General features: G+C 41.3%; 1 protein-coding gene across 12 annotated transcripts in view; it reads left to right on the plus strand.

Annotated features, from left to right (window-relative positions):
- Positions 1-14,987, plus strand: part of camta1a (calmodulin binding transcription activator 1a) — a 469,448-nt gene that overhangs the window by 383,352 nt on the left and 71,109 nt on the right. For all 12 annotated transcript variants that reach the window (XM_065285521.1, XM_065285522.1, XM_065285523.1 and 9 more), the window contains one exon: positions 341-412. In XM_065285521.1, the coding sequence (XP_065141593.1) occupies positions 341-412 (72 nt within the window). The remainder of the gene's footprint in view (positions 1-340; positions 413-14,987) is intronic.

Below are 14,987 nucleotides of genomic sequence, written 5' to 3' on the forward strand. Positions count from 1 at the left end.
TGGCCAAATATTTTTGGTTTATTTCATTTATTAGAAAAATGGTATGGTAAATGAGATGTTTATTAAAATGAACACTTCTCTAATGAACACTTCATCACTGAAATAGCTTTTTTTAAAGCACTACAAAGTTGTTAAACTACGTTTTTTTGTCATCTTCCCTTGGGTGAAAAGAAATCTAGAAGGGATGACCTGAATAACCTCTTCCAACCCCTTTCTATGTCCTTTGATTTTCAAAAATAGCCATGCCCTTTGACTTCGAGATGTGGTCACCTGGTGGAGTGAACCACTGATAGGTATCGCTGCTTTCTAAACTAACCATATGTTTCTGTGTCTCTTCCAGTGTCTGTATGGCTGTTACGTCCACTCCTCCATCATCCCCACCTTCCACCGCAGGTGCTACTGGCTCTTACAGGTAAGACTCCCAGAGTATTTGACACCTATTAGAAAAAAGCTTTGCTACCTGTTGTTTTAGTTTACCTGATGTAGTTCCTCCATCATTTTCACACTTTTCGTTTGAAGTTGAGCAGCATTCCTTTAACTCTGATTCATATGTAATGAAGGCAGGCAGGGAGATAAAACACAGCCCATCAGTCCAAAGGAGACAGAGCTCAATGACTGATCAAAGCTAACCTCGAAACTAAAGCCCAATTCAGGCAGAGATCCAGGGCGGGACAGGGAACTGCATGCAAATGAAGACTTTTAAAGACCATCAGCTATAGTTATTCGTGCTTTTAGGATTTTTGGAGACACTTATGAGTTTGATCACTGTTTGATGACCTGTGTTTTTATCCAAACATACCTGATTTCCTTAATAAGCTAAATTGTGTAATATACATACTTGAATGCTGAATGATATTATTCCTGTAGCTTATCTGAATTTTTAAATTTGAATTTTGTATGCTTTTGTAGAGTTGTATGTGTTGTCAATGAAAATAATAACTAAGTGTAAACCTTTCAAAAGAAACCTGAGTTGTGCTTGACCAAGTCAAATTTACAGCTGTGATGCTAGGGTGTTTTGGGTGCTCAGGGCGTTCGTTATGCGGGTGCTAGGGTATACTGGATGGTGCTTTGGGTCTTCTGGGTGATAGATTACTGGCCCAAATCAAAAGAACCCATTCCATATATCGCCATTATATTTTTAAAACTACATATAGCCTCTCAGTGTCCATATCTCAGTGTGATTTAGGAAACATAAGGGTATTTTTATCCGCTGCACAAAAAATACAAGAACTCTTGCTTGGAGAAGTAAGAGCACACAGTCTTAGTTTTCAGACTTAACTCATTCCCCGCAAACCATTTTTTGAAAGTTGCCCGCCAGCATTTTTTGTAATTTTCACAAAAGTTTCACAAAATGCATTTCAGGAAAAATGTTCTCTAAAAATATATAAACATACAAATAAATAAAATGAAAGAACAGACCCTCTGCTTTCAAAAAATAACAAAGCGGGAAAAAAATGTTTCATCCTATTTATATTTTATCTCTGCTTACTGTATATACTTCTAAATAATTCTTTAAAGCTCACATAACACACGCTGTTTCTGCATTTCTGATGTTAATCTGGAGTACCAGAGTAGTATTACATCCTTTATATCTCCAAAGAGTCTTTAGTTTAAAGAGGTCAAATTGTCAGATTGCATGTTTTCCTTTGTTTTTAAAGTGTTAAATGATGTCTGTGCACATAAAAGATCTGTAAAGTTGCAAAAAATTAAAGTTTCAAATCCAAAGAGATATTCTTTTTAAATGTGAAGCCTCATCCACGCCCACCTAAAACGGCTCGTTTAACACGTCCATGCAGTTTGACGTCATACTGGTTTGAACATTTTCATAACACCGCCCTCATATATACGCAAAGATAGAGGGTGTATCTTATAATCACGCTGTAGTATTGTTTTTTTCGCCATGTCGAGCAGACGCTGTGTTTTGTTGCAAAACTACTTTGGTTGGCATTCCAACAGAGTAAACATTAAGAAACCAGTGGTTAGGTTTTATTTACAACACTGTTTCAGAACAGTACAGCCCAAATGTTCGATTGTGTGCTGCACATTTTAAGGAGGATTACTTTCTAAACATCGCGGAGTACAACCGCTGGATGTACAAAAAGGCTTTGTCTTAAAAGTGGAGCAATTGTAACTTTGCAACTACACTGACATCCTATAAGTAGCGGATGTTTTCATATTTAATACATTTCCTCACTGACCATTCAAAGACGAGTTTGGTGCAGAGACGAGCCTGTGTTTTAATGCATTTCCTAATGATGATCCAAACGCGAAATTTGAGAAGTGCAGATTAGTGATTGTTTGTTGTTTCTACGTTCACAAATGCCATCCGGTCCGATTAAGGCTCGTGTTGATAAGGTAGTAGTAAATACAATGGTATCTCGTGGCTTTCACTATTGTTTTGGGAGCTCATCTTCCAAAACTTAGCAAGGAGCGTCATATTTCCGATTACGTTACTGAGGTATTCGGCCAATCACAACGCACTGGATAGCTGGCCAATCAGTTCACACCCGTTGACACCGCGCTTTCTCACAACGATGAGCTTCGTACCAAACGACCTGTTTCAGATGGGCAGTACTTAGAGGTGCTAAAAAAAATATGGTATGTGGAAAATAAAGATTTTTTTAACCATAAACCACACGAACACATTATATTACACCAAATACACAAAGTAATGTGCTTTTTAGCCCTATAATATGACCCCTTTAATCAGACTTATAACAGAAAGATTAGCTTTACCGAATCTTTCTGATAACGTACGAAAAAATGAAGAAGGAGGAGTTACTACCGCGTGAGGAGCGAGTACGAGTCGTGCAACACTATACAACACTGTTAAACTTATGTTTCACTACATGTTCGTGTCATTTATATAATAGCACTTGTCTATTTCCATCATAAGACAGAAGTCTTACTTACCGCATGCAACTCATGACCCGGTTGAGACTTTTCAATGAAATCCAGCGCATCAAACACACATGCAAAACTCCACTGTTACCCCGGATAATAAACTATATCCATTGTTTCCATAAGGCTGACTTTCTTCTCCTTACATCCAAAAACACATTTCTTCATTCATGCCATTGTTGAGTTTTGAGATTAAACAAAGCTGTGTCATGTGATGTGATGTTTGTAAGTTCTAGCGTCTCCCGCTGATTGACGGATGGGTGGGGTTTTCCGGGGAAAGTGACCATAAAAAGAAGTGATACAAATAGAAACCCAGCTGGACCCGTAATCGAAAAAAACTTTCTGAAACTTGTACGAATCCTAGTAAAGTGCATTCGGCACAGAAATACTCTGTAACACACCCAAATGCTTTTTTGACACTTTGCCTACGTTTAGCATGAGGAAACAACTCTATAACTGTGTTAATAAGTCAGAATGCATGAAATACCATTGAACCACCGCTTTAAATCAATAATTATTATATTATAAATATAAATTATTATAAATAAGTATTTAAAGAATTAAATAATTCTTTAAAAATAAAAAATAAATAATATAAAAAAAAAAGCTGAAATAATTGCATTATTGTGAAGGAATTTTGTTAGAGATCAGATTCAGAACAATTATCAAAACATACACAGAGTTTAAAATGAGTGAATTCTGAAGACGGCGCTTATTAAAAAGAAGGATTTCTAAATGCAGGTTTTTGTGATTTCACTAAAATATTATTGATAGTCTTAATCAGGTTGTTCCAGGATACCCATTACCAAACACATAGGGCAACAACCTCCGATTCGTTGTCCCAGAGAGCAGATTCAGAAAGGTTACACAGCCGCTGAGAGCGTACATAACCCCATCCAAAAAATAATCCAGCACGGCCAGGTCTTAAAGTTACATTTCAGAAAATGTGACCACAAACAGAGATAAAAGTGAGAGAGGAGCATGTGGAGAGCAGAAAAGATGAGGTTGAGAGAGAACGTAGACTGCGAGTGTGACGGCCTTTTTATCCAGCCTAGATCTTCTTTACTGAGAAAGTCTCAGTAATAAGATGGGAAAAGGAGAGGAGGTAATGAGAAAAAAAGCCTAGGAGGAATCTCTGCACTTCTTTCCTCTTGCTCTCGTTTAAAACGCTTTTCCCTCAGATAGCGGCTCATTCTTCCAGGCACGTCTCGGCGGTATTGCACGCCGCTTCTCTTTTTACTCTGCATACTGGCGGAGGTCTGCTGAGGAGATGTATTATCGTGGTTACCCAGCATCCTTTGCACCTCACTGGTGTTTCTAAAAAGTTCTCACTCATAGAATGGCTGGGAGTGCAAATGGCTGTTTAGAGATTCAGATTGTTAAGGGTATATTATCTTGCCGTGTGCCCCCCACACACACATACACACCTCTGTGTCTATACTAGTCCCTCACTTGATTGATTTAATCGTTCTATGTCCCGTTCTCTTGTTTAGTGCTAATCGAATGTAATTCCTCAGCTCTCCTTCATCAAATCTTGCATTACAGGGCCGAGGTGTGGCGGCCGGGGACAAAGAGCCGGATATCATTATTATATTAATATGGCTGGATGTGAGGCCACACTTCATTTGTCTTGCAGCCTGGCAGATCTTTAGAAAGCGGTCAATAGCCTTCGCAGAGACCTCTTTATTGTGGGTGAGAAGAGGAGAAGGAGGAGGAGGAGGAAGAGAGCCCAGCTATGTTGGGGGAATGAAATGACTCATAAAACAGAATATTGTCCAGATTAATCAGGGAACTGGCAGCAAACATGCACCAACACCCCCCCCTCTCTCTCTCTCTCTCTCTCTTTCTTTCTCATTCTCTCTCTCTCTCTCTTTTTTTCTCTCTTCCTCTGGAGCCTTCCCCAAATGATTGATGGTTTCTTCACTTAGGATCAGAATAAGGTGGATGGGGTATTTTGATGCCTGCATGAAGTATACATCTCACTGTCTCACCTCACATACATGCTCATTAAATTAAACAAGCTTGCATACATAGAAAAAGAGATGGACACTCAGTTTTTTTCTATTCACAATCTGTTTACACACTCGCTGGATTTCAAACTCGCTAAATTTGGCATGAAGCAGTATTGTGTTAGCAGCTGTCCATGGTGCTGAAAACAAACTTGTTTGCTATTTAAACTACTTTATTTTAACCCCACCCCATGCTCATGTCACACTTTAAAGATCAATATTACCAGGAAAAGCTGCCATGAACAGGATATTTCCATTTTCTGCCCTAACTGATGAGGAAAAGTTGAAGTCCATCATCTCTTCCTCTTCTCTGTATTTGCCTGTGGCCGCTGGGTTGGTGTAAATTAGCCCGAGGCAGAGTGGTCTTTTGTGTCTGGGTGGGTGCCTCTCTCCATTTATTTATTCATAGCCGGTTGTTTGTGTGGCCGCACCAAACGCGTGGTGGATTTGATGCACCCCTGACCGCACACTTTCCAGCCCCAAGTAATGTATATTTAACTTTGCTTACACTCCTAGACAGAGTCATTTATGAGTCAAAGCTTCATTAGACGGATTTAATGGATGGGGACATTAATACAGGCCGTGTTTGCTTGTGTTTGTTATTGCTGGATTGTTTAGGGTGCTGAATACACAAAAGAGAGATGATGGCGTATTGATTTTAGAGTCGTGGGATTAATGTCTGTTATGAGGTGCCGAGGTGGTAAGTTGAAAGTTTATGCTGTCGCTCGGATCAGTGCTTGGGTATTGATTCAAAAGTCTTAGGACTCGTGGCTTGCGGCTACAGCAGAGGAACGGCCAGTGTGGATAGATACCAGCTAGAATTATACAGTGCTGATATGAATACTAGAATGTTGGTATTAGGTTTATGTAAAGATGTCATTTTTGTTCATTGCTAAAATACTTTCCTGAATCCAAAAGCTCTTGCTTTGATGCACACACATGTATTTACTGTATATATAGATGCCCTCTTGATTCATCCGCATTCAGGTCATACGTGCTGCAAGAGCCTCATATGAAATACCATCTGTTCTATATGTTCCTTCAGTCAGCCTATTGTCCTACTTCTCCATGCCCCACATACAGTCAAATCTGTGTAGAACATAGATAAAGACGTGAATTTTCTTCCTTGATCAAACTTTGCAAGTTGTTTTAGGTTTTTTGTGGGAATTGTGCTTTGCATGTGTTTGCACTATGTAGCATAGCTGCTGTGTCAGTGTTACACAAGGCCACATCAGAGTAAATCTCACAGGACCTCCTCTCGTGATCTGTAAACATCACCACCTCCACCTGGTCCACATTATACCAGCACTCCAATTTCTTTGTGATCCAGCTGTTCTTCCATTTCCATCCATCTCCCTTTGACTCACATATGCACCCGTTTCCCACACTTGCCCTATACAGTATACAGCGTATACAACAGGGAAAATAAGTATTTGACACATCAGCATTTTTATCAGTAAGGGGATTTCTAAGTGGGCTTTTGACACAAAATATTGAATCCATACAAAGAAATCAGAACATTTAAGTATACAAGTTGAGTCATAATAAATAAAGTGAAATGACACAGGGAATAAGTATTGAACACACTTTATTTATCATGGCTGCAGGAGGTGCAATGATATTACACAGCGCCTGAAAGTAGTCTCCTTGTTAACTTTCAATAGCAAGGGACTATTTACGGGCACTGCATAATATCAGTGCGCCTCCTGCAGCCATGGTACAACAGCAAAGTCCTTGATTATTACGCCGGATTTAAAAAAAATTGGAGTGTCCCTTTAAGGTTAGACCCAAACATACTGTACCCAACTGGTGAACGCCGAGCGCATATGCATGTGGATGAGCACATGATAAGCAGACCATATTTCGTGTGGTTGATTCATGAAATGTGTTAACGTGCATTTCATAACACAAGTATGTAATGCTTTCTCAGCATCGTAGCAAGAAGTGATGTAGCAGGCATTAGCGCAAATCTTCTACCACAGTCAGCTTTCTCTTTTAGGTCAACTGCTGAGCAACAGTTGCTGAGCAAAGATAGTTAAACCGTCAACATGTTTGTAGTTTGCTGCCTGACTACTATTCATCGGGTTTAATGGAACAGACATTTGAAGGTTGGCACCTGAAGTACTAAGGTTTGGTAAAGCAAAGATTTTGTCATCACTTATTCACCCTCATGTCTTTCCAAATTCATTGGCAGCATTTGGTATTTGGTCCCCATCCAATATCATTATACTGTACAGTATGTGGAGAGAAGTTAGCCAAAAATGTGTCTCTCTCTCTCTCTCTCTCTCTCTCTCTCTCTCTCTCTCTCTCTCTCTCTCTCTCTCTCTCTCTCTCTCTCTCTCTCTCTCTCTCTCTCTCTCTCTCTCTCTCTGTCTCTCTCTCTCTCTCTCTCTCTCTCTCTCTCTCTCTCTCTCTCTCTCTCTCTCTCTCTCTCTCTCTCTCTCTCTCTCCTTTGCAAACTTCCACTCTTTCTGTTTTGCCCACAACTCCTCCTGCCGTTCACATGGACCCAGGGCAAAGAGAGAGACAGGATGTGAGATGGCTGCTTAATAATTCAGAGCTCTGTGAAAGGGCACGAGTCCGCCAGTGAGCCAAACTGACATTCAGCCTGCTATTGAGCGCCGGCCGCCGGCAGCCGAGTGTGTCCGGCCGTTTTCCTCTGTGCGTCTGGGACATTAGAGCTGGAGATTGACCTGCCTTATTGTGTTAATCCAACTCTTACCTATAGACCCAGCAGCCCACATCACACACCACTGATGGCTCTTCATGGGCTGTGAGATACGCAGGCACTTGAGCGTGATCACTGTTCTATTAGGATGCTGTCTGGAGAGACCGCAAGCTTTACGCTCTGTTGGCTGGTTAACTCGCTTTTGTGCATGTACATGTTGGTTTGCGTGTGAATAGAGGTGTGTGGGGGGGGGGTAAAATACAATATACAGCGTATACAACAGGGAAAATAAGTATTTGACACATCAGCATTTTTATCAGTAAGGGGATTTCTAAGTGGGCTATTGACACAAAATATTGAATCCATACAAAGAAATCAGAACATTTAAGTATACAAGTTGAGTCATAATAAATAAAGTGAAATGACACAGGGAATAAGTATTAAACACACTTTATTTATCATGGCTGCAGGAGGTGCAATGATATTACACAGCGCCTGAAAGTAGTCTCCTTGTTAACTTTCAATAGCAAGGGACTATTTATGGGCACTGCGTAATATCAGTGCGCCTCCTGCAGCCATGGTACAAATGTCCTGGTCAATTTTTTTTCTCCAAAGTAAAAAGATATAAAGAAGAAATATATGTTTGTGTTGTATATGAGCATTGTAACATTATTCAGCACCTTTTCTCCCCAAATGTTCATATCGCAATATAAAAGAAATGACTTCTTATTTTCTCATTATCATAATGTAACAAAAATATATTATTGTAACTGAATGCATTTATAAATCAAAGTAATTGATCTAATCTGCTACCTTTTAATTTATGCACATTTCAGTAATGAGTATTTAAAATAGGGGTTACCATTTGGTAAAAAAGTCATTTTTGGTGATTTAATGTTTTCTACATAAAATCATCATACATAATATAAAGAAAACTCTGAAAATATAACCGTGATATCTTGACTGAGAGTAAGGTCATGACTAAGATTGAAATGAATGCAAATTCAATGATTGAAATCAAACTTTGATGCTCATTAGATAACTCATATGCCCAATTGTCAAACAAAAAAACTTGATGGTCCTAAAGGTAGGCTTAATTTTTTTTACGCAATAAAAACGTGTGAAATAAGACCCAGACGTTTCAGCTTCGAAAGATTTACCAGGGTATTTGTGTATGTCCTCCAAATCCGAGTTGGCACATCTTAGACTTTTCCTGCTTTAGATTTGTGTTCCTATGTTATCAGTGCCAGGAAGAGACCTCTGTGATCGCTCCCACCTTCTGATGTGTTGCCTGTAATTTCTATGGGTGAGCAAGTGTCAGATGACGGTAGGCGGTAAGCAAAGGCAGATCAATAGGACACACCAGGGCCAGTTGGCAGACGGCTGCGTTTACAAGTGTGTGCGCGTGGCCGGGCTGTTGCAGGACTCGTGTCTGGAGTGCTCTGATCTGCGCTGTGATGTTTTGACACGCAGCTCGCATCCAGAATGCAACTAAAGCTAATGACCAGAACTCTCACGTTTGTCCAGCACTGATTACAAATCAGAGATCCAATTAGCTTTGGGGGATGCGACGGTTGTGATTTTCTCATCACAAAGGATGAAACAGTGTGACAGTAAGAGACGGGAAAGTTTGAAGGTGATGTTTTTCCAGTTTTTTCACCCCAAATTCGAGTCCACTTACTTTCGTATCAATCTCTGGACATGTCATGCAAGCCCGGGCTCATCAACATACAAAGTAATGCTTGTAATTGGCAATTTTGTACTACTGAAAATTAGTTACTGCTACATCAGTTCAAGATTTTGACCAGTCCTGAGGAGTAACAGCTTCGTCTGAGTGAGAAACCAGGAGAGATCAGCAATATCCAGCCCAGTCACACAAAATTACGGATCTATAGTCACGTAATTTTTTATTCTTTTTCGTGAAACTGTCACGAATTTCCGTGTTTTTTGTGAGCTTATCAAGAATTTCTGTTTATGTGTCATTGTCATGTATTGGTTACTCAACTGTTTTGTCCTATTTTCTTATCATTGTCGCTTCGCAGCGTGAGTTCCCTCGAAAGGGAACTGTAACAATGTATCTTGAAAGGTAACACGATGTAACCTTGCCCTCACTTGAAATGTGTCCCCACATTTAGTCCTTAGTATTGGACCTGGAAGTCCTTGAAAGGTCCTTGGATTTGAAGTTAACTAAGGTGTGGGAACCCTGATCCTTACCCAAACCCAACTCTAACCCAAACACTAGGCTGTTAGGTGACAATAAAGTGTGTTATGGGTTTATTCAACTGCCCTAGATTAATTTGGGGTCTTGTTTTATAGTGCGATCTACACTGTCCAAAAATGGCATAAAAATTGTCCCTATAGCTGGGGCAGTACCCTTTTAAAAAGTCCTAATATCTATCATTTGGGTACAGATCTGCCTGCATTTGATTCCAATGTGTACCTTTGAGTTACTAATATAACCTCTATAGGTGCAAAAGTGTACTTTTTGAAAGGGTAGTGACAACTGGGGACCGTTTTTGATGCTGTAAATAAACAAATAGCTATGAATAATAAAGTGGAGAGCCACATCTGCCTATAGCATTTAATTTACACCTCAAATTTAGCCGAAATTACCCAATTTTAGTGAAATACTCTGTGGATGTGCTTGTGTGATGTGAGGTCCTGTGTAGGTTTCGTTTTAATAAGAAATATGTTGAGTAGGTTTCATTTCATTCTGTAAAACGATGTGTAGGTCTAATTTACAGTCTACACATCTGAATTCTAAGATGTTGTGTAGGTTTGATTCGATTTCACGTGAGATATGCTGGTCTAAATCTTTCTTGTGCTTGCTTCCTGTCTACATTTTAGGACCTAAACTTGGCCTTGCTGTCTTTCATGCACATCATGTTTTATGTAAATGTATTTGTTAGTTGCCTCAAACCATAGTATAAAAAACAAATGAGAAGAACGGATCGTCTTTGGGGTGGAACCTGCAGGTATGCGTGTGTCTATGTGTAGTATAGCCGTATATCCGCTGTAATGCGATGATTTCATCAGGCAAAGATCAGAGATTCAAATGAGCATCGTAAATCACACACCATTAACAAGCTGCCTTGTAAATTAGCAATGCAGGGTGTGTCAGAGCTGAAACCGGGAGGGGGGCAGCCACATGGGGACACATAAACCACCTCCACAGGACTATTTAGTGCCACCATAACCATTCTCAGAAGCTGAATCTGGCACCCTGCCCTACACCCAGAGAGCCTTGATGGCCTTTTTTTGCTGGTCCATCTCCATTGCACCTTAGAAGGCCTGAGGGAGCGTCTGTGCTCTTTGCACCCTCACAAATGATAGAGAAAGATAAAACTAAAAGCTTTGGGCCTTTGCTCTTCCTCAACAAAACCCATAACTGATTCAACAGCTTCTTCTATTCTTATTCTCCCGCAGATCTTCTTCGTCTTGCTTTATCTCCCTAATGATGATGAAGAGGACGAGGAGATGTGCTCAGTCGGTCGGCCCCGTTTGGGTTATGAGTCACGTCTGCTGCCATAACATGCAGAATTGTACCGTGATAGCGATGACATATCTGCCGGTCTGAGGAGATTGAGCTAGCGCCTGTCGGCTCTCAGTAGGACATGTCTGAAAAACATTGCTAATTGTATTGCGGCCGAATCGATGGCATGAATGGAGCAATCAAAGACGTGCCAGGTTCCTGTTCGAAGTGTCTGGTGGGGGAGATGCTCCTTTAAAGAAGTCTCACTGTCATTCTTTTGTGCGATCTGGTATCTGTCGGTGGCTTGTTTCTTTGACTAGTCAAGTATTGATCATGGAAACGGCAATGGCATTTGCATGCAGGTGTCTCAAATTCGTGGGGTAACAAAGGAACTGAGCAAACCACGCATCAGGGGCATAAGACGTTTGTAAAAGTCTAGGGGATGCGAGGTTAAATCTGTTTTATTTCTAAATATTATGTACGTGACGTTTATGCCAATTGGATTTTTGCTTACTACTTACCAACTTAAACATTTGGCAAAGAACTCTCCTTGCATCGCTTTCGAAGATAAAATCAGGTATTAAAAAGTGTTTCAATGCTTCTCACGCCCCATGCATGTACGTGTCTGTTTGTTGTGCATATGTGACTGTACTACAAATAGGTTGGAGGGTTTCAAAAATATACGTTCCTATTTTTTTGGCCCCGAAGCTTGAGAGTGTCTTTAATTCTCCGGGCTTTAAATATTGCATGACTTCCTGATGGCAGTGGCAGTCAAAGGCTTGGCTGCTCTGGTATTAACCTGTCTGTATAAATCAGCAACCCTCCCAGGCCCGTTCTCCACAGCCGTCCTTCTATCTTCCCTCCCATCCCTCATTTGTCCATCTCAACTCCAGGTCGGTCTGATCAGGGTCCCTGCTCTCTGGGCTATAATCCTGTGCCAGGGGCCCGAACATCAGCGCTAGGCAGGTGACAAATAGTTTTTTAATTGCCTGCACCAGAAAAAGCATTAGTCTCGTCCCTTTCCTTGGTAGGGGTGGGGTGGGACGTGCGTGTAATAATAATAGCCGGGCCGACGCCTCCCTGCGGGCTATTTTTAGAGTGGGTATTTTGAAAGCTCAGGAAGTGTATGTGTGTGTTTGTGAGAAGGAATGGGGAATAAAGATTGTTTGGACAAGGAAATGGAGGCGTGGCATTAGTTTGCTCGTTCCCTGAGCCAACAGGCACCCGGAGACGCTTTTCCAGCGGGCACATACGCACTCCTTCCTCAGCCTGGCTGAAATGAAGGGAAATGGTGTGTGTGCTGAAAAAACCTGATGAAGCTGTCCAGTTTATGTAGCAAGCTGCACACTCCTGCTGCTCTGGCTTGGTTTGTGCTTAGTGTTGAGATATAGTATTGATTTTTCTTCTCTTTTATCCTTTCTGTCTCTCTCTCTTTCTCTCTCTCTCTCTCTGTCCCTCTCGCTCGCTCTCATCAGTGCCCTTGCCATATCTATGTAAGATATTGGCTCAGCATTTGCTGAGGCGCACGCAGTAGCACGTGTGTTGGTAGGGCGACACTGACCCCATCCGTTCAGCAGGAGAAGACCGGGATGGGTGTAGACACAGGCATCTGTAGGAACACAACGCCAAGCTTTAGCTAAGTTGTAAAAAAGTGTGCAGGTGGTCACTAAGTTGTTAGGGAGTTTGTTTACATATTGTTTTGTGCATGTTGGCGGTTGAACAACGGTGTGAATGTCTGGCCTGAAGCTCCTCAATTTACAAGACCAAATCTCAGCATGACATCAGACTCACTGAAGTTCTGAAGATCCTCAGATCTGGTGTCTGCTTCCACAAATCTCTAATTCTGTCCCTCTCCATTTCTGTTTTTGTTGACCTTTTATCACTTGCACAACAGTGTTTAATTCAAGCTGAAGTGTGTACTGTATTTTCCACACCAAGAGACTGTCAGGCAAAAAGATAGTCTCACCCCAACCTTGCACCATATGTTGGGTCAGATGTTAGTTTGAATACAGTGTTGGTGTGTCAGATGAATCAGGATGCCCAGATACGCAGGCTAAGGGGGTGTGCACACCAAAGCTCTTAAACGCATCAGAAAACGCCTGGAGGGTGCCGAATGCCACCTGTTTTCTGCCACTTCTGCTTTGTTTATCAGTAGTTGTACGATGCGCCGGATGGTTGTTGGGATATTTGTCCCGCCACTCCTCCACTGTGATTGGACGGCCGTGGGAGAACTGACATTGACGAGCTGAGCTTTTCACCCAAAGTTGAATATTTTTCAACTCTCAACGCTTGGCTCGAAAGTCGGTCCTTGGATAAACTGCCTAGGGCCGGCTTTCTGCGTGGAAAAAGCTCGCTAGCTGTTGGCTTTTTTGAAAAACTTGGATTGGAAACAATTAAAAACATACACTAGCCACGGGCATAAAAGTTTTGGTGTGCATGCCCCCTAATGCTTTCAAGGTATTGGTGTTTACACGTTTTGGAGAAATCTATATATGACTTATAGTTGTCTCTGCACATAAAGTACATTCATACTTAAGCGTTAACGCTTGACGGAAGGCATATCTGAAGCGTGGCCAACATCCAATCGCAGTGGCCCCAACACATGCTCTTCTGTTCTCCGAGCTTGCATAAATGTAATTGGCTGGCTCTGAACTAGGTTATTTGCGTAAGGCTATCTGAGTGGCTGTCGCACGTGTTGGCGATATTGGTGATCGATACATTACATATCAACGGAAACCCAGATCAGTTCTGTAAATATGACGGCACATCAATAACTTTAAATCTCATTGGCTCTTGCCCGTCTAGTGACTAGTTGTGTGTCATGAGCAACTATGCTGTCAGCGTGTGTGAGTAGCACTTTTTAAAGTACGTATCTCTCAACTGCTTTCTGTCATAGCCAAGAGGCAGAGAACGGACAAGAGAGGACATTGACAACAGCCCCTGCCATCTTGTAAAGGAGACCCCGTTATTTAACTCGCTCCACTCTCATCCAAAGAAACACCTTTTGTCATACTGGCATTTGGCGTATGATCAGAGTGTGTCTGGACACTCTGTTATGGAGTTGTTCCTTTTAGACTCTTTCCTTGAAACGGGTCCAGGAATTGTCTACGTGACCTTTGACTTCACTAGTCGCCGTTCAAACATGGCCGCCATCCAAGCCTGTTCCGATCTGATCCAAGTAGATGAGATATCTATTTAATAAAATGCTCACATGCTTTCACAGAGCACAGATGACCTAGAAAGCTCTCATCAGGATGTTACAGGGTTAAATCCACCTGCGCACCCTCCTCCACGCCTAGCCAGCTGTTCTTGCTCTTTTACACCTCTCCTCTCTTTATTCACAGCTCCCTGCACTCCACAGTACCTCTCGGACCACTAAATGAACACTCATTTGCAAGTTAGATAAATCCTTTGAATGTATTATGGATGTAAACAAATTAGCCTGTAGGCCCCAGACGATACCAAATTGAGCGGAGGTCTCTTCCTGTGGTGGGTTCCTGCACATGCTCAGTAGATTGATTGATGCTGTTTCAACCGCCTTAATTATTTCAATATGAACTGATTCTCTCTGTGAGAGGCAGATGCGTTGTTAAAGTAATGCTCTTTACTGAAACCTCTGTAAAGCCCCCCGTCGAGCGCTTCCTTCGTTCATCAGTTCATAACAAGAGCACACAGACTATTAACTGAGTGAAAGGGAAGGATATGAGCGAGGTTATGGTAAACCTGTTTATCCACAACAGTGATTGTGAACAGTGTAATGCATTTATAATGGATGTTGTTGTTTAGTTTTGTTGCTTTCATTACGGTATTAAGTCATTTTCTGATGTGCATTTTTGGGATTAGCTGATTATTGGTGCTTACTTTGGTTACATTCCCTATATGCATTTGGTTTATTCAATCTACAGTATACATTTTATCAGTATGTGTGCAAACCCAT

The sequence above is a fragment of the Paramisgurnus dabryanus genome, chromosome 21 (assembly GCF_030506205.2).
Source record: "Paramisgurnus dabryanus chromosome 21, PD_genome_1.1, whole genome shotgun sequence".
In the NCBI taxonomy this organism is placed as follows: domain Eukaryota; kingdom Metazoa; phylum Chordata; class Actinopteri; order Cypriniformes; family Cobitidae; genus Paramisgurnus; species Paramisgurnus dabryanus.